Raw genomic sequence first — 18,802 nt, forward strand, 5'->3', positions numbered from 1 at the left:
GTCACCCAAGATAACGGCCCACGCTCTTTTAAGTATCAATCCTGTGAGCAGCACAAAGTTGATTGTTTAAGCAACACTTCATTGGAAATCATAGGCACATTTAACATTTAGTTATTGGGCTGTTAGAGGAGTACTATCATTCTTGAGTGTGTGTTTACGTGTTTGAGCTGGCTAAGTTTGCTCAATACGGCCAGTTTCTCTTGTTCTCAGTCATGTCACAAATATGCTGCTGTATTGCACACAAGATCCATAGAGGCTGGGGTCTATCACACCAGGCAAGACCCCAGGTGCAGGCTGTGTAAAGATGCCCCTGAGACAATCCAGCACATCAGCAGGGTGCAAGATGCTAGCAGGTAGGGCATACATGGAACGCCATAACCAAGTGGCCGGCATAGTGTACAGGAACATCTGTGCAGAGTATGGCCTGGAAGTCCTGAGGTCAAATGGGAGATGGAGAATTGCCGAGCTAAGATTCTGTGGGACTTCCAGATACAGACGGACACAATGAAGGTTGTCGGTTGATACTTCCTGATCAGCTGAAGCCTTATTGTGCCATTTGTGTTCTCAGACAGTTTTAAAAGATTGTCTCGCATCATTAACTCGTGTTTGAAAAGAGGTGGTTGGTATGAACACAGAGAGGAAAGAGTTCTTTCTAAACTCCAGCCCAAACCAGTTTAGTTTAATGCTTAGCTATGAAGCGCTGAAAATCTGCACGTTCTTGTTCATCTATTCTTTGTCGCAGAGAATATGTGAAGAGTTAGCGTCACAATGACAGGATGGATGCAAGTCAGTTGAGGCTCCAAGAACCATCAACTTGTTTGCATTAATCCTGTATTATATCATGATTAGTAAAGAGCAATATATTTATGTCGAAAACAACATTAACGATTATTTTAGTCAACATTTCCTGCTGTGAAGTGTAATAATAATAATAATAACAAAGGTTATTAAAGGTCAGTCATTCAATCAGTCAGTTTATTAGTATTCAGCACCAATCAGCATGATTTTGCTGCGAGTGACTGATGTCATTAAGAGGATGAATGACTGTTAATTACAAGTGGATGTGTTTTAATTGCTTTAGCCGTAATCGGATGTTTCTGTTGTGATTACAAATTGATTTTCAGTGGATATACAGGAATTGATTTTCTCATCCCTTTTGTGATTGTTGAATGGAGCAGATTTCGCCCTTTTGATAGTTTGTTTCTACTTGAGGCAGGAGTGGCAGTACCCATCTGATAGAGAAGATTTTAAGGACCCATCTGCTGTTGGAAAAATCCAAGAGCAAAGATATCTGACAATGTTCTGCCAAATTAATGTGGGGTTTTTTTCTGCTTCAAGAACTGAGCTCATCTCCTACAGCGGCTGAAGACTCTTGGGTACTGTGTTGTGCTAAGAAAGAGAGCGCAGAGAGAGATGTAATGAAATTAAAATGCAGGCACTGAAATTGATTTTGGCCCAAACTAAATAATCATCTGTTGGTGAGGACATTAACTCAGCTTCCGGGTGGTATTCCAGTGCACCCGTCACACTTCATGCATATTACATTCGCTTTGTCACAGTTTATAAACCGTCATCTGGTGTTTTAATGTGACCAATCAGGCGAGGCTGCCTATCATGTGGTGGTCCTCCTGACACAAATCGTGATTTAGTAAGACGCCAGCAATGAGCCAGCTGCAGGGAAATCCCGACTGGAAGCTTAACAACAGATTTTGCATTAGGGTCCTTATCCAGCTTTGATTTCCACCGTTCACTGAATGCTAATTATTGTATCACAGCGTCGCGCTGCTCTTCTCTGCAACTTTGACACACAGATGTTTTTCATCACTAAAACATCAGAGAGGACTGACTGAGAAAACAGGATAACTCAGCATTCAGTTTAATTCAAGTGTTGGCTCTGAATGTAAAAAATGGTAATACATGCAGCACCTGCAGCCAGACAGAAAACACAAACACCGAGCAACAAGGTGAGATTTTCTGCACTTTAAAAAGAATCATTATTTTAATTTTCCATCTAAAAGTAGCAGCGCCAAAGGGGAGAATGTTCTTTACCAGTTATTAGTTCTTACCTTATAAAGATTTCAGTTTCATTTAAACTGGTGCGGTCTTCTGCCGCTGTACCACGTCTACTTCAAGGTTTGGCGCATTAAGCATTCATGCTGTTCTGCATACCTTCTAAGATAGGATAGATCAAGAGATAATTTATTGATCCCACAAGGGAAATTGTTGTAACAAGTGGTTATTTAAGTTACTACTAGGTTAAAGCAGTCTGGTAATTCCCTTCTGACCTCTGACATCAACAAGGCATTTTCTCCTTGAGAAATACTGCTCACTGGATATTTTTTGTTTTTCCAGTCTGTTCTCTGTAAACCCCAGAGATGCTTGTGCAGGAAAATCCCCAAAAGATAAGTAGTGTCTGAAATTTGCGTATGAAAACAAAGGCACTGCGCATGCGCGTTTTACCCATATTCTATCGAGATATTTCATTTTCTTATCGTTGCCCAACATTATACCGCTATTACCGTGAACGGCATGATATGGCCCAGCCCTACCAACAACCATGCCGTGTTTAAAGTCACCCTAATCGTCTGTTTGAACTTCAAAATGCACCGAATTGGTGGTTCTTGCTCTTGGTTCAAAATGAGTGGACGAGACAAGAAAAGAAATCAAAGGGACAGGCTTTGGAGCCGTACGGGACGCACAGCCTGACAATACACAGCAGCTTACATTCACTTTGCCTTTAAAGCTGGTGTGAAGGGAGGTTGAAGAAAGCGCTGAGCGGGTGCACCAAATAAATAAGGATCAATCAGGTCTCTTAGAACCCTAGAGTAAAAATATGGAGCTGGAGATGAGCACAAAAGGTTCTCTTTAAAGTCTTTTAATACAATCACCTCGTCCTGTATCCTAATTGAGATATACCAACAGAAATCCAGCCCAATTGTTTCTGAATGTAAGTTCATCCCAAATCAAACTGATATAAGAAATCCTTTGCAGTGAAAGATTACAGCTAAGCCAAGGGTGAAATCAGTCTTTGTTGCTTTCTAACAAACATCATCTAATGAACAATGGCTGCCGTATGTAATATGTTAGTATGAAAAGAATTACTGGATATGAGCAAAGATTTGTATAAAGAGCCATTGCTGCTGAATGTTTATATGTAGCTCTATATTACTTTGAGTAATGCAAGGCAAACACATTTCACTTCTATTATTGTCAAGAGAACAACAGATACCTCTAAAACTGGACGCCTCACACCAGAATAATCTAGATCAGGGATGTGAAGCTCATTTTACGTTGTGGGTCACATACAACCCACTTTAATCTTAAGTGGGCTGGACCAGAGAAACTACAGGATAAACATGTAAAGATAGATAGAAGGTTCTAGTAGTTCATTTAAGTCAGTCATTGTTAAGTCAGCGTGTAATTTAGTTGTAAAAAAAACTAGTGCTGTCAGTGTTAATGTCGTTAAAATGACATAACCGCATTAATGTGGCAAATCTCTGTTAGCGAGGGATTGCCCCGTGCATGGGGCTGCACGGTGTCAACGCGTTGGCGCGGTTAGCTCATTAACACGTCAGCACCGTGCAGCCCCACGCACAGGGTGATCTGCGTTTACTCGCTAACGGGGACTGCCGCGTTAATGCGGTTAACGAGATTAACACTGACAGGACAAAAAGCCAGATGATTTCCCCCCGAAACAGATCATTTTCAATAGCAGATGGTGTAAAAACGGGAACCTTTCTCTCATTTGATTGTTTATTTCTGGCTTCATTACTTTGGTGTTTTATGAATGGCAGTTGGTGAAGGTGGGGGTGGGGGGGTTTATTAATAGAAAAAGGTGTAAAACTACAGAAAATACAGTTAAAAGCTGATTATCTGTGCACTCGTTCACATTTTCTAAAGCTGTTCAGTGGGCCAGATGGGAGTCTTTGCTGGGTCAATTCTAGCCCCTGGGCCTTATGATTAACACGCCTGATCTACAGGTTTAAACATTATTGGCTATTACTGGCCAGATGAATATTAAATCAATGTTGCTATGTGGTGAACTGTCCACCCTCCACAGAAAACTGTCTGGACTTTTTTAAGTTTCTTGAAGACGTTTCATCAGAAGCTTCTTCAGTTCTAAGAGCAAATAGTGGAGAGTCCCAGATTTTAAGCCCTATGGGAGTGTCCCCAAGAGGGTCATGGACCCCGTATTGATCACCTTGGCTCATGTGATTGCTCTTAGAACTGAAGAAGCTTCTCGGATGAGAGGTGAAACGTCTTCAAGGAAACTTAAAGAAGTCCAGACGCTTTTCTCTTTCTTTCTTCACAGACATGTCGTTCTCAGCAGCACTGAGAAACTTCTCCTCTTTGTCATTTGGTGCCAACCGTCCCACAGCTCGCGACCATAAAAGTGCTGTGTGGCATTTATCGCCACACCACCTGTGGTCCTAAGATGACACTGAAGGAAAATATTAGAGAAATGTGCCCGTTTGACACGAACCAACTCCTGTACAGTAGGACTGCAAAACAGGCCTGCGCACACATCTGTGTCCATGCTCTCACATAGGCACCAGTATAATTAATTTATGATCCGGCCCTGTGATTTATTTTCGTCCCTATCTGACCTTATGCGCTCCTTGAATACGAAATGTCCGCGAGGATTCGCGGTGCTTGGCTGAGTTGAAAGCGAACGCACACACAAGCTGCGCAGCTAGAGTCCTGCTGGACCACGTATCACAATCCTTCATTTCTCCTCGAAACGCTTCAGCTCTCTCACCTTCTTCCTGCACCTCTTTTTCGCTCATTTCTTCCATCTCCCACTCTCTGCTCATCCCTATGGAGCGTCTGAAAATAGCAGCTAAGGGAAATGTGGGTCAGCTGCCATGTAGTGTGTGTAGTGAACGTTTCTCTGTGTGTTTTCTACCTGCACCTCCTTAGCGTTTTTCACATTTCACAGAAATGAGCACCACGTATGTATGCTGCAGTTCTGCAGTGTTATTTTTGTTTTTTACTTTATTTTCCACTTGTAAGCCTGTGAATGTCTTAGAACTGTATGTGTCATCACTCCAGCAAAAACACAGGAGAAGCTCAAACCTTTGTTTAGCTTTAAGTCCTCTTCACACTGAAGGTCCCTTTACCTCAGCCAGGTACAGGGACCTGTCATTAATTTCCATTTTTGTCAGCTACCAATTTTCTATCATGGTAGCTGCTGTTTGTGGACTGAGGCTGCCTTGTATTGCTACAATTTAAATGGAGCATTTATTATGCCTTATTTCTGTTTCATCAAATTTGGTAGAGTTGCATCTAACCATCTTTAGAATGAGCTCCGTATCACCAGTGCTTGTTTAACGACTGTTATTTAGTGGCGATTTTATGGGGGAAATGCTTTTCTCATCCAGTCATCAGAACAAAACTGAGAGGATGTTTTGCTGCGTGGGTATAAAAAGTTCAGCATATGTCAAATGAATATCGTACGGTAAAATCTGATATTGTGGCAGAGAGTGAAATTATGTTTGACAAATATGTTAATAATAGCAACAATCTGACATTCACCTACAGAATGATCCACCATTTGGTGAAAGTGGGGAAGAAGAGCAAACTTAGCTAGGGCGAGAGGAAAGAGAAACACACACAAAGTACAAGAACTACAGGAAAGAACGGGTCAAAATGAATGACATGCAGCAGTGGCATATGAATACATGATGACTGAAAAGAGGGGAGGGAAGAAGAAATGCCCATGTCATCACAGGAAGTCCCCAATATCATGAGCCTATAGCAACGTAACTAAGGTATGGTCACCTGAGTTTAAAGTAGAGATGGTGTCTGCCTCCTGAAGAGTCTGATAGTTGAAGTCTCTGCCACATATTCGAGTTTTAGAAAGTTTAGGAAGCACACGTTACCCTGTACACTTAAAGCAATGAACTCTTTTGGGATAACCTCATAGTGTTAAATAATATATATTAATATATGATCAAGCCTGATCATACAAGACATTAACAGGGAACTGGTGAGGGAAAAATACAACCTCTGTTAATACTCTTCTTGCAGAATTTGTACCAACTGAAAGCTCTTCTCCTCACAACTTTAACTTAAAAATTAATTTGGTCACAGTTATGTTATATGCACAGGACGCTGCCATGTTGCAGTTTAGTTGTAGGTGGGCTATTTTTTTAACTAGAGTCGTCACATGTCCAGTGTTATTTGTAGCTTGCAGTTCCTCCTGCTAGACGGAGAAGCTCCTGCTTTTAAAATAACACCCCATTAGTAATGTCTACGAGCTGTTATCGTTATCTATAACTGACAATTTGGTGTTAAGTATCATTTAGGAAGAGTAGAATAGAATAGAATAGAATATCCCTTTATTGTCATTGTACGTGTATAATGACACTGTGAGTGGTCCACACCAACTGTGCAGGAATAAAATATAAATAGTAAGACAGTGAATATTGTAGAGGTTTTAAAACGACACAAGCAAGACGTTTTACTGCCTAAAGCTAACCAAATGACATAAATGAAAATAAATGGTAACTGAAAGCTACAAAAGGGCCTCAGATCAGAGCTGAACTAAACCCTCTTGGCTGAAAATGAGATTATTAGTTTCTTATTTGGAAGACTTTCAAACTTGTTGGCACCACAGGCACATCAGTGACCACCTGTCATAAATGTTTGACCTCTTATCAGAATATAGTGGTTGGGGATTTGGAGCGGGGACATCGTCCTGACACACCCAGCAGCGAGTTGGGAGTTATTTGCTCGCGCCTTGTCCCATCTCATCAAGCAGATCCCAGAGCTTGCCTTCTCCACCTGGGTGGTGTCTGGCCCACTGTAGCACCAGTTCCTGGAGATGATGAGTTTGCAGAAAAGCCTCCACTCCCACTCAGCGTCCCAACTTCTGTCCAAGACACGCTGCTTATCTTGACTGTGCGCTGCAGCAGTCTTGCAGAACTGCTGCGGCTCACATACCTGTGGACATTGTGGAGCTGATACTATTCCAAACTTTATTCCAAACTCCTTTCTCTGTAACATTTAACGAAACTGATTTTTTTCACAGCAGCAGTCCTGGCCACAGCAAGTTTATCTCACTTTACCTCATGCAGCCTGACCTTATTGAGAAACGTTGGAAGTTGTTGGTCTAAAACTAGCAAAAGACAAGAAAGGAAAGAGGAATTAGGAAAAGAAAAAGACAGAACATTACAAATTAAGAGGTCTAATACTTCCAGGATTAGTTAGCAACAGCAAAACCCTATGCACCTAAAACTTTTCCACAGAAAGTCTCTGAAAAGAAGAAGGGGAAAAATGCTCAGCAAGAATCAGTGTAATTGTTTATATATATGCAAATCTCATTAAACCACCAAACAACTGTAGCGTTACCTCTCATATAATCAATTTTTAATAAACGGAAACCAAAAGGCAGTGAAACTGGTGGATTTTTCCAAAGAATTTACACATTGAAATGAGCAGTTTTGCATTTTTTAAATGTTTTTTTAGCAGTTTGTTGGTACCAGTCTTGATTTGAGCAAAGGTACAGTAGAGTGAGCTCAGTAAACTGAAGTAATCTGGATACAAAACCCACTGGCCTAAAACCTGCTGAAACATATCCCATTCTCATCGATGCTGAACGTGAAGAGTCACTGCCGTTTTGATTGAAGCTTCCTTTTGTCACAGTCGCAGCTTTTTTCAGCTGTGTGGCCCAGTGTTGACCTAATTATCTGGTATGTGTTATACTAATATAGTCAACCCTGATGGCTCCAAAGAGCACAAAGAGAGAGTACTGACACAGCTACAACTTTACAGAACTTGGGAAAACAAGCACAGATGAGTGTTTTTAAAGTGTGCATTGGGGTGAAAGGGAAGAACTGGATAGCACAATGATAACGGCCTGGGTTCATTCTAATCAGTCTTCCATATCACAAAGTTTTATTTTAGTCAATGTTTCTTTCCTAATAATAAAGCAGTGGCTAATGATTCAGCCTGTTTGTTTTTTTTGAAAGGCAGACCTTCTACTCTATCTGACACCCATTTTTCCTATTAGTAAGCTGGATATGCTAATGGCCACGCTAATAGAAGCCAATAAGTGGGTTATTATTTTTTATCCATTCTCTTATTTTGAAAGTTAACTCAAAAACACCTTCCTGTCTTTTGTTTTCTCTTCTGGTTGGCTCACTTGTGGCGGTCCTTGATATCGTTGATCTCATTCAGCCCAAGATGGCAGCCATCCTGGGCTTCAGCTGGGGTCCGTAGTCCTTCCTACGGTGCGAGTTAGAAATGTGCTCTAACTCGAACATGCAGCAGGTGGAAAACCGGATCATGCGCTGTTATGATAAGTTCACCAAAGCTGCAGAGCAGAACAAAGAACCTTGCCAGCTGTATTCAAAGACTGTTTGGGTCTATTTGGGTATTTTAACATCAGAACGGCCGGGATTTCCTATTATCACATTCTTTTACATTGCAAAATGACATTTTACATTTCGTTCCTTTGGGTGAAAGGCACTCACAATGAAGCCGATGCTTGTTTATTTCACAGTCATGTGTGTGTATATATGTTTGCACTGATCTTTTACTTTGCTCCTCTTCTTCCTAGGATTCAAGTGTCCTGTCTGCTCCAAGTCTGTGGCGTCCAATGAAATGGAGGTTCACTTTATCATGTGTCTAAGCAAGCCTCGCCTCTCTTACAATGGTAAGAAACACCTCCTTCTGTTCTTTTTATGATCGATCTGGTAGAAATCAGGCTCGCTGTGCCAGGGAACAATGAACTTGAAGGCCTTGAAGCTGCTGCGCTCATAAATATTCGTGACAAGGTGGGCGGGTCTAAAGACAGGAACATGTTATCGAGCTAGTCCTTCAAAAACATGATAAATATGAATGAGGGGCAATGAGGAAAATCATAAAAATTCATAACATGAATTTACACAACCCGACAGTTTCAGCCATCCACTTTGGAAAATACAAACACAGCTGAGGCTGCAAAGCCCTCGACTGCTGCGCTCTGACATGTGACCTCTTCAGTTTCACAGCTCTTACTGGTTCTGTGTGATTCTGTTATGCCTGTTGGGGGTTTTTACTTTTTGCTGTCATTCTACTGGAGTACTAAACTGTACTTGCAAGATCCAAGACACGCTGCTTATCTTGACTGTGGGCTACAGCAGTCTTGCAGAACTGCAACCTGTGGACATCGCGGTGCTGATACTACCAACCCTGCCTCGGTACATTGAGGTTTTTCTTTTATAATAACAGCCTACATTGAGTCTCAGCTATAAGAGTACAGTGTGTATTTAGTCTTCACTTTTATAGGTTTAAGATGAGTTGGTATTAAGCTGCAACCTCCAGGGCTAACAAACCAAGCCATAAACTGCAGTTTCTGAGTTCCAAAGGCAACTCAGTCACTACTGACCGTCATGATGACGTGTTCAACTTTACAGTAGGCTTAAACATGTTTACAAACTGCTGCACAAACCCATGCATTTGGATACTGGATAGGTTGAAAATTAGCGGTGTTTCTGCTTTGAGCGGGGCGCCAACCTATGCTTGTTTTATGGTACTGCAGTTGTTTTTGTCTGGGTATGAATTTTATTACAAATAGAAAACCAACTTATCATGAGCAAGTTTGCATTGGTTGAAAAACCAATGTACTATTGCCGGGTGTAGGTTGAATGGTGACTGGTTGAGAAGTCGGCCAGAACAAGGAAGAGACCAACAGGGACAAGGAAAGTCAAAGATGATCAAAAGCAGCATGAAGAGGACTCCGCTTCACTTCAGCTCTTTGGATGTTCTAACGCCGTTCTTCTCTGTGGCTGAAGGATCAGTAGCAGCACAAGCAAGACTAGCTCACAGACCAGTTGCCCCTCAGCACAGTACACAGCTACAACTTCAACTTCATGTCTTCAAAGCTAAGCTCTGCACACGAGCAACGCAAAAGAATGAAAGGCCACAAATTCTCAGCTTACTCTAAGTGCTGAAAACAGTGTAGGGATGTGGAGCCGGGCATGTCAGGGTCTTTTGTTGTACTTCATTGACCATGTGGGCAGTGCTGCCCTGTGTCACTCTGTTAGCTCATCCCTCCCTGTCTGCTGCCTGGCTGTTTTTCTCCCTGTTATCTAACCAACAGTTATAACTGATCATCTGGGACTTGTTATTGTGTTTCTAAGGGATTACACCTGCTGTTGGTTCAAGTACATCTTGAAATTGTTCAGCCTTTGTTGGATTGATCAACTGATCAATGAGTGATAATGAGCTAATCCCAGTGTGGGACTGCAGCTGGGGAAGGTATCATACAATGCAGTTCTCCAACTGCTGCAGGATCAGGTTGGAGTGGCTTTTAAGCTCTCAGCAGATAAATACACATTATCAGCTGCAGCCCTTGACCAGTCTGGGACTGTGTAGAGAGCCCAAGGGGACGTGTTTGCTGGGTGGACTGTAGGTATGTGAGGGTGAATGGTTTGCCTCTTGTTCCGTGTCAGCTGGGCTCCAGCCCCCAAAGTAGGCAAAGAAAATGTATTGAGATGGTAAGAGCTGTGAATAACCTTCGAAAAGCAACTACGCATGCATGGATCCATCAGTTTTCTTCCACTTGTCAAATTCAAAGTCGGTAGTGGAGGTCGGCAGTCTGTCACGTAGCTAAGGCATAGAAACATTCACAACTACAACAAACTTGGAATGATCACCTAATCTAACAAACATGTATTTGTACTGTGGGAGGAAGCCGGACTATGAAGAGAGAAACCACACATGTAAATGTCCCAGCAAAAGATTCAGATCCTTCTTGCTGTGAAGCAGCAATTCAAACTGCTGCACGCCTGCACACAACTAAACTTTCAGCATAAGACCCACCGGATTGTCCCAGTGAACTGATGGTGAAATCCTTTGTTTTCTTGAATAAACTCTGGAAAAATATATTTGTTCGACTGTTAAAATATGTGGGTGGCCTTCTAAGTAAAGTCTATGTTTACCTCGAGGTGTGGGCCAGTGTTCTGACATCGCACACATTTAAATACAGCATCGTTCCTAAGTAGACGACCCACAGGATGGTGAATATGCATTGGGAAATGAATTCACTCATGGTTTTAGGTAAAATTTGAAAAATAAAGCACAGGTTTTATAACACTGAGCTCTTTGGTCCATTTTAGACTCAGTTATAAATAAATAAATACTGAATTTTACCATTTTTAAAAAGCCAGATGATTCCTGACTTGGGGGAATATTGCTGTGATTCTGACATCATTCATGTTTACTGTTACTCGGTGTCCACAGTGCTGCTCTGGGCTATTTATGAATGAAATAAAAAAGTACATAAAGCTGCTGCAGACACACGGTCTACCTTCCAGTCTCCTGTTATTTCCTCAAGCAGGCTCCTGTTTTAATTATGGCCTCGACTGCCGCTCCGGGTTGCTTGGAGACACGCGGTCATCATGTCTGTTTGTTGCCCCACAGCAGTAAGTTGATTGACACTTACTTGTTTGACTGTGTGTCTAAATGGGTGACCTTGTAAAAGTCTGCTCATACGTGGTGCTCATGTTTCTGAGCGTAACAATAACTAATTGAGTGAATTTGTTAGAGGCTGACAGAGACGGACACGAGAAGTCTCCAACCTGGTCATCGAGGCCGGTGCAGTAAAAAAACTACTGTAAGGCCTGCAGCTGAATTTGGATTGAGTGACAGAGACAGAGAGAGGAGAATTTTAACTGTCTTAAGGAAGATGGGATCCAGAATGATGGAGGACCCTGATGGCTGATAACGGACGAGAGGAAAGGGCAAAAGGAGAAACACTCCCATAATTCCTCCTTTTTCGGCACCTCCTGTCCTTCCTGTCACTCTTTATTTCCAACAAATTACTCTCTGGTTCTCCCTCTGTCCCTCTCTCATCTGTGAGTCTGTCTGTCTGTTCCTGCTGTGTAATCTCGCTGTAATTTCTTTTTCCCCTCTATCTTCTTCCGTGTCTGTTCTCTTGGATTTTTGAGGCCCACAAAATGGGCTGTGCTTATCTTGTTTCCCAGCATGCTCAGGGGTGTATTGTCAATCACCTGGACTGCCGCACATCGGCACATCACACACATACACTCACACACACACACATCTACTGTTCGGGAGATTCATGAATGCACCGATAAACCTCTAAAGTTAAGCTGACTTGCTTATAACCTGCTTTCAAAATGAAGTTTTTAATACCACATCATCTGCATATATTTGTAGTTTTGTAGCAGAATTGTCGGAAGTGCTTCTTCCTGTCAGGGTGTTGATAGCCATTACATACATTTCAAATTTGAAGCAGTACAACTGAGCAGACTTTATTCAGTTTCAGCGTAGAGTGCCTGTCTGCTGTGATGCACTGGATTCAAGGGCAAGGTTTCATAGCCTTTTGGTCGAACGCACAAGGTTATGGCACATATGGTCAAAGGACCACTTGCTTCACACCCAAATGAATAATTACACACTTTTGTCATGTAGAAACTTCACTAAGCAGGTTTAAATGCTTAGACCTGAACAAAATCACAAAATTCTTCTGGCTCATATCCTTTTGATACCCCTCTAACTTCCTAATAAAGATTTTATCGCTCTGTGAATGAGGGCTGTTATCGTTCTGCATCTAACTGTGGCTGGCACATCAAGAGGCTGGACTCAAAGGACACCTTGTACATATCTCTGAGCTACTTGGAGTCATTGGTCAGCCCTGGCTTGTCATTTCATTCTGGAATTTAGACTTGTGACTAAATCCTTTCTGCTGAAGCAGGCTTTTTACCAGGCTCAACCTCACAACAAGAAGGTTCCTGGTTCAAAGATGTTTGTGGCCTTTCTGGGTGCTTCAGTTTTCTCTGGGTACACCAGCTTCCTCGCTTCAATAACAGTAGAAAAATATATATAAAGTACATTACATTACAAATGTCATTATTCAAAGTGTACATGTGTTTATGAATCTGCTTGGCTATGTTATAACATACCATAATAGACCCATTTCTGTAATATACTCACATATCTATATTATTGCTAATATATATTGTAATATATCTATATCACTAAAGCACTTCTGGATGGATGCAAACTGCATTTCGTTGCCCTGTACCTGTGCATGTGCAATGACAATAAAGTTGAATTCTATTCTATTCTATTCTCTTCTATTCTATTCTATGTTACTACATGGTAACACTATCAAGAGTTAGAATTAGAAACATATGGCTTAGTTAGGTAGTAAATGTGCACATATTTATTAAAACTGTGTCGGATTATCAAAGACATCATTAAAACCTTCTGGTTCTGATGCCTCAACACTGCCATTTTGAACAGCCTCATATTTTAGCATTAGCCTAGCCAAACATTTAGCTTCATAGTGGCCTCTGTTGATAAACTGAGCCTCTCCCACCCAAAGCCTGTAATTTTGTACTTTCTTCTTGAAACATCACATTATTTCACAAATGACAGAGCATTTTTTCATTTATAACTTCTGCAGTATCATAAAAGACAGGTCACTGTTGCAGGATTGTGGAGGAACTGTAAAATCTCACCCTACTTCATAAATCCATATCTTTCTTATCATATAGATTTAGTATGAGTAAGCTAATACTGGCAGTGAGTAATAACAGCATTCTAACAAAGCTTTTTAAGGGCCAACATAATGTAAGGGCGTCTTGTGGGATTAATTTGAAGTTTAAATCTCAGTACGTTGAAATAACGTCCTTTTTGTGTCTATGTGCTTACCCACCTGCCTGCACAGTGCAGAACCAGGTGAGGGTTGTAGGTAGCACGAGTCCACGTGAGCTGACCACCGGATCTTTTCTGGGTTTTGACTTTCGCATGATGTTATTTTAATGCCTTGCACTAAATATAGCTCGTTGCAACGAGGGTGAGAAGGGGCCTCGTAAAGACCTGGAATGTCAGGGGAGGTAGCACGAAGACATAGACAGATAAGAAAAAGGTGAAGAGGGGGGTGCAAGGCATGCAGTTTGCCTCACGCGGATCAAGTCATTGGAGGATACACAAAGAGGTTAAAAAAAGAGAGTTTGGTGCTGTGATTCAGAAAGGCAAAGAGCACCTCATCTAAGTCATTATAGACGCCAAATATCTGTTTGCAAGTGTGCAAGTTAGGAGGGAAGCAGGCAGGTGAGGAGAGACTGAGTGATTGAGAGACTTGCAACACTGACACATATCTCACATCACATTCTTCCATATTTGCATCACAGTCCAATGCTTTGGTGTAATTTGCACCGTAAAGTTTACTTTCATATCAGAAATACTTTGATTTTCGTTTCATTGTTACAGCTCTTTTTCAGTTGCATCTTATCTCATTATTATGAGAAGATGTCACGGTTGTTATCAGTCATTGCTATACTTGTGAGGTCAGGGCTGATGATGCTACCAGATTTAATATAATGGATTTGAGCTTTACTTTGTTATAATTATTTTTTTTAACCTGATGACGGCCACCTGGTTCCTGAAGACTTGATTGCCTTTGATGGTGGCGACCGATGTCTTTTTGGTACCAGCCAACAACTGCAGATGTTGCTGTTTGGTTTTTACAGCACAGATGTAAATGTGCAGAAATAAATTCCTCAATGTAAACTGTGACGTCTGCACAACTTAAAATGACCTTGTGTACATTTTACCTTTTGGCAACAGATACAAACCTGACAAAATTAACGAAATCACTAGAATGTAACTTTATCTGAGAAACATCTATGTTAAACTAGGGACGGGTTGTACTTTCCTGTAATACCATTTTATACCACAAGTTGGTACAGGGAGTCAATGTCATTGTTTTTTTTTGGCTACAATTAATGTCAAATGTTTTTTTGTTTTTTTTTTAAACCCACTGCTAAAATACTGCCCTCTGGTGGTAAAAGTTTACATTTTGTAGAGTGCATAAAACCAATTTCAACCTAAACTCCACTCTAAATGACAAACATTGATGTTTTACATTGTTTTTATGCAAGCACACATCAGCATCGTGTTTTTAGTACATCACACATTAGATTACATTAGCAGGCTGGTGTCTATAAGCTGTAACAATGTTAAGATATAATCATGCATTGTGTGATTTTTGCAAAACTTTATTTTGTCATGGTGACACCGGAGGGCGTTGTATTATAAAATAACAACTGTGTTGTACAGCTCTCTGCAGGCCCTTTCATTTGATATATTACTCAATATATTTCTTGAAAAAAGGTTTCAAGGTCAACCTTGACCTTGGGCACTAAAAAGAAAGGTCAAGGTCAAATTGTTAGTCAACCTAGTTACTCATGTCCCCAAAGGCCTAGTATATCGTTGTGAAGTTTGGAGACAATAAAAACATATTTGTAATCAAGTTTTAACAGATTTTTACATTTGGTTATTCAACAACACTTATTCAGAAACATTGTATTCAAACTGTTATAGCCTGTTACTGTAAAGTAACAGGCTATAACCTCCTGAGAGGTTATAGCCTGAGAGGTTATTACCTCCTCCCGAGAACCAGCCTATCTTTTAAATTATTTGAGCTACCCTACTAAGTCCTGATGTACTAAAGAGAGGACATCCTGGGCTTTCCATTGATATCTTATGTGTTTGGGCGGCCTCTATTACGTCCAAAGAGGAAGGAAATCCCCAAAAAAGTTAAATGGGAAGATTCCTCGGTTCTCAGGAGGATTTATCAAAGTCTTTCTCCAAAAGTTGATTCTGTTCATCTGGACGTAGCGTTTTGTGGGAGAAATGTTTCGTCACTCATCCGAGTGACTTCTTCAGTCTCAGCTGACTGCAGGTTTCCCCAAATCTTATAAACAGTACATTTGCATAATGACTGAAACCAGCCCACTGGCCTGTAGGTGTGAATAGACTGTCCTGGCCTGACGACACTCTTTCAAGGATGAGGATGTACACATCCTGGACAGGGAAGAACGCCATTTCCCTTTTCACGCCATTTACGTGAAAAGGGAAAGACCATCTCTGAATCGAGGAGGGGGCCTAAGGGTACATCTTTCGCCATCTTACAATGCTGTGATTGCAGCCATTCCCCAACTCTCTGTGAATGGTACTCATGGCCATTGATCAGTGGTCTTTGATCAGTGGGTTTTGGTCAGTAGTTGTTGATCAATGGTCATGAGAATTTGCATAATTATGATTAAGGAACTGACCTCCCAGCCCATTGTTCCTTCAGTGGGCTGGTTTCAGTCATTATGCAAATGTACTGTTTATAAGATTGGTGAAACCTGCAGTCAGCTGAGACTGAAGAAGTCACTTGGATGAGTGACGAAACGTTTCTCCCACAAAACGCTACGTCCAGATGAACAGAATCAACTTTTTGGAGATTTACTTTCCTGGATGATTGAGAATGCATCAAGACATTTATCAAAGTCATAACACACGATCGTTAATTATATCACTACATCGCTATAGGTCGTTTGTACAAACAATGGCAACAAGTAATGTAGTTTTAAATAGCTCTGTATAGCTCTGTATATTATCACTTTAACCTTGAGATCAATCAGTTAACTTATATGACAAATTAGAGGTCAAATGTGACACAGTTTAAATCTTTATAAGGAACTTTCAATATGTTGACATAAGACAGCACACTTGTAAGAATCATGCAAGTTATAAGGCTTGTTGATTTTTGACCAATGTACCATAAAGTTTACCTTGCAGACCTTGGCGGATGTAAGTCAAATTTGAATGGATTGTTAACATGGTCCCACTCTACAGCCCTACAAAGTGTTATCAGAATTCATGCAGACCTGCATGCAAACGCTACAAAAAACATAACCTCCTTAGCAGAGGTAATTATGAGCTCTCTATTCAGGAAGTTGTTTTCCTTTTGCCTAAACTCAGCTAAACCCTAACCCTGCTGTTGCTGCATCATAAAACTGAATTCCCTGCTCTAATCAAACAGTGTCATCTCTGGTAAACTGGATTCCTGTACAAGCTTTGGTATTAGAGAAGGTCACAGCACATTAATGTCGTTGCAATATTACGAAAGGAATTAAACGTTAACACTAAAGTCAGCTGTAAGATTCTCTGGGACTGTGGTGGTTTGCTAGAACAGAGGTGACAGGCTGCTGCCTGATATGGTTAAAAGCCTTGCAGCTGCAGCTGCGATCAATACTGAGACTTCTGGCTGAGGCAGAGCTGTGATGAGTTAGAGCGCTGGCTTCATCCAGATGACCTCATTTTTTAAAGCATTTCCACAGGTGAAGCAAACACGATTGAACAACCCTCTTAACTTGATTATCAGCTCAGGTCAGGTGTTGACTTTAAATTTAATACACTTTGCACTCATTTCCAAACGGGCAAAACTGTGTGGCTTAAAGGACTTTTTGGCAGTTGATTGATTTCTGAGATTTTCCTGGTTTGATTTGCAGGCTAATAAGAAGTAATGTGCAAGATGCTAAGAGGAGGACTGGATGTATTGTTATCAGACGCGATGTAGATTACTGCCACTTAATCCAGAGTGCTTATTCTGAGAGATCCTGGGTGTTTTTAGGGGGTGGATGGATGTGAACAATAGACAGGAGACACTATTTTTCAAAAGAAAGAAAGAGGGGAGGGAGGGATGAGAGGAGCGGGGTTATGGGAGTTTGTTGAGGAACTAAGCTGATTTGCAGTCTGAGCATATGCTGTCTCTTATTCCATCTCACAGTCTGCCCCCATCAAGTATCCTTCTTTTCGCTTTACTGATAAAAACGGGATCTTCTATCATTTTGGCAAATCCTCAATGCCGTTTTTTCCAGCCTCAAAGCAATGATGTGTGGCATTTCCACATGAATAATATTAATGTGGGTTCCTATGGTTGCGTAACAGTGACTGAAACTTTATCTAGGGTTAGGATTAGGTTATGGGGTTATGGCTGGGCTCAAATTCTACCTCCACTGACAATTTATGAGGCCTTATCTGTGACTTTATTTTACAGTTAAAAAACTTTTACAGGTCAATAAGTGCACCGTAAAAAAAAAATCTTTAAAAAACAGTAATATTCCAGCAGCTGGGGTGCTAAAATAATACAATATAAAATAACAGAAAATAACTTTCCCATGAAAATACGGTTATTTTCAGTAATGACAATACAGTTTGCTGCCCTAATTTTACATGGGATTTTGCATTTTTCAAGTGCTTTTAAACATTAAATTAGGAACAATTTAATGTGATTAAACAATGAAATTACCTATAAAAAAGGTCAATGAATGCGGCAATATGAAAAATAATACCTAAATGTACAGAAATATACAGTTAGTTTAAATAATGATGGATTGCATTCATATAGCGCTTTATGAGACCCTTAAAGCACTTTACAATTCCACTTCATAATTCCCCTCTGACCATCACCAGTAGGGGGTAGGTGAAATGTCTGCTTGCCCAAGGACACAACGACCGAGAGTGTCCGAGCCGGGGCTCAAACCGGCAACCTTCTGATTATAAGGCGAACTGCCAACTCTTGAGCCACAATCGCCCTAAATAACAATAATTATTATTATTATTTGATGTAAAAAAAGTTTATGCGAATGATTTTATATATTTTTCCATAGCATTACATTTGAATTTTACAGTTTTACAGTTTTTTACAGTTTTATCACGATATTTTTTACAGTGTGGGTGGATGTTAAGAGATTAACATGCTGCAGTAAGACAGTGAATATTACTGTGATGGTTCTAGTTCCAAGGAAGGGCTAGAGGTCGATACTGGGGGACCGGCAGGTTAACCTGGATAGAGCTGGGTTTTGTTTTGCCACCAGCAGGGCAGGAACATTTTCCAAATGTTTTGGTGTTACAGGTTTTTATTTTTTTTAAAAAGACCTTTATGTTCCAGACAGATGTGTGTGTGTGTGTGTGTGTGGAACTGACCTCCCAGCCCATTGTTCCTTCAGTG

At 40.8% G+C, this 18,802-nt stretch overlaps 1 protein-coding gene across 1 annotated transcript in view; it reads left to right on the forward strand.

The window, feature by feature from the left end:
- znrf1 (zinc and ring finger 1) overlaps positions 1-18,802 on the forward strand; it is a 63,189-nt gene that overhangs the window by 36,335 nt on the left and 8,052 nt on the right. The window contains exon 2 of the mRNA XM_005947670.3: positions 8,564-8,659. Coding sequence (XP_005947732.1) covers positions 8,564-8,659 — 96 coding nt within the window. The remainder of the gene's footprint in view (positions 1-8,563; positions 8,660-18,802) is intronic.

Source organism: Haplochromis burtoni, unplaced genomic scaffold, assembly GCF_018398535.1.
Source record: "Haplochromis burtoni strain Fernald_Lab_line unplaced genomic scaffold, NCSU_Asbu1 Contig_545, whole genome shotgun sequence".
Lineage (NCBI taxonomy): Eukaryota > Metazoa > Chordata > Actinopteri > Cichliformes > Cichlidae > Haplochromis > Haplochromis burtoni.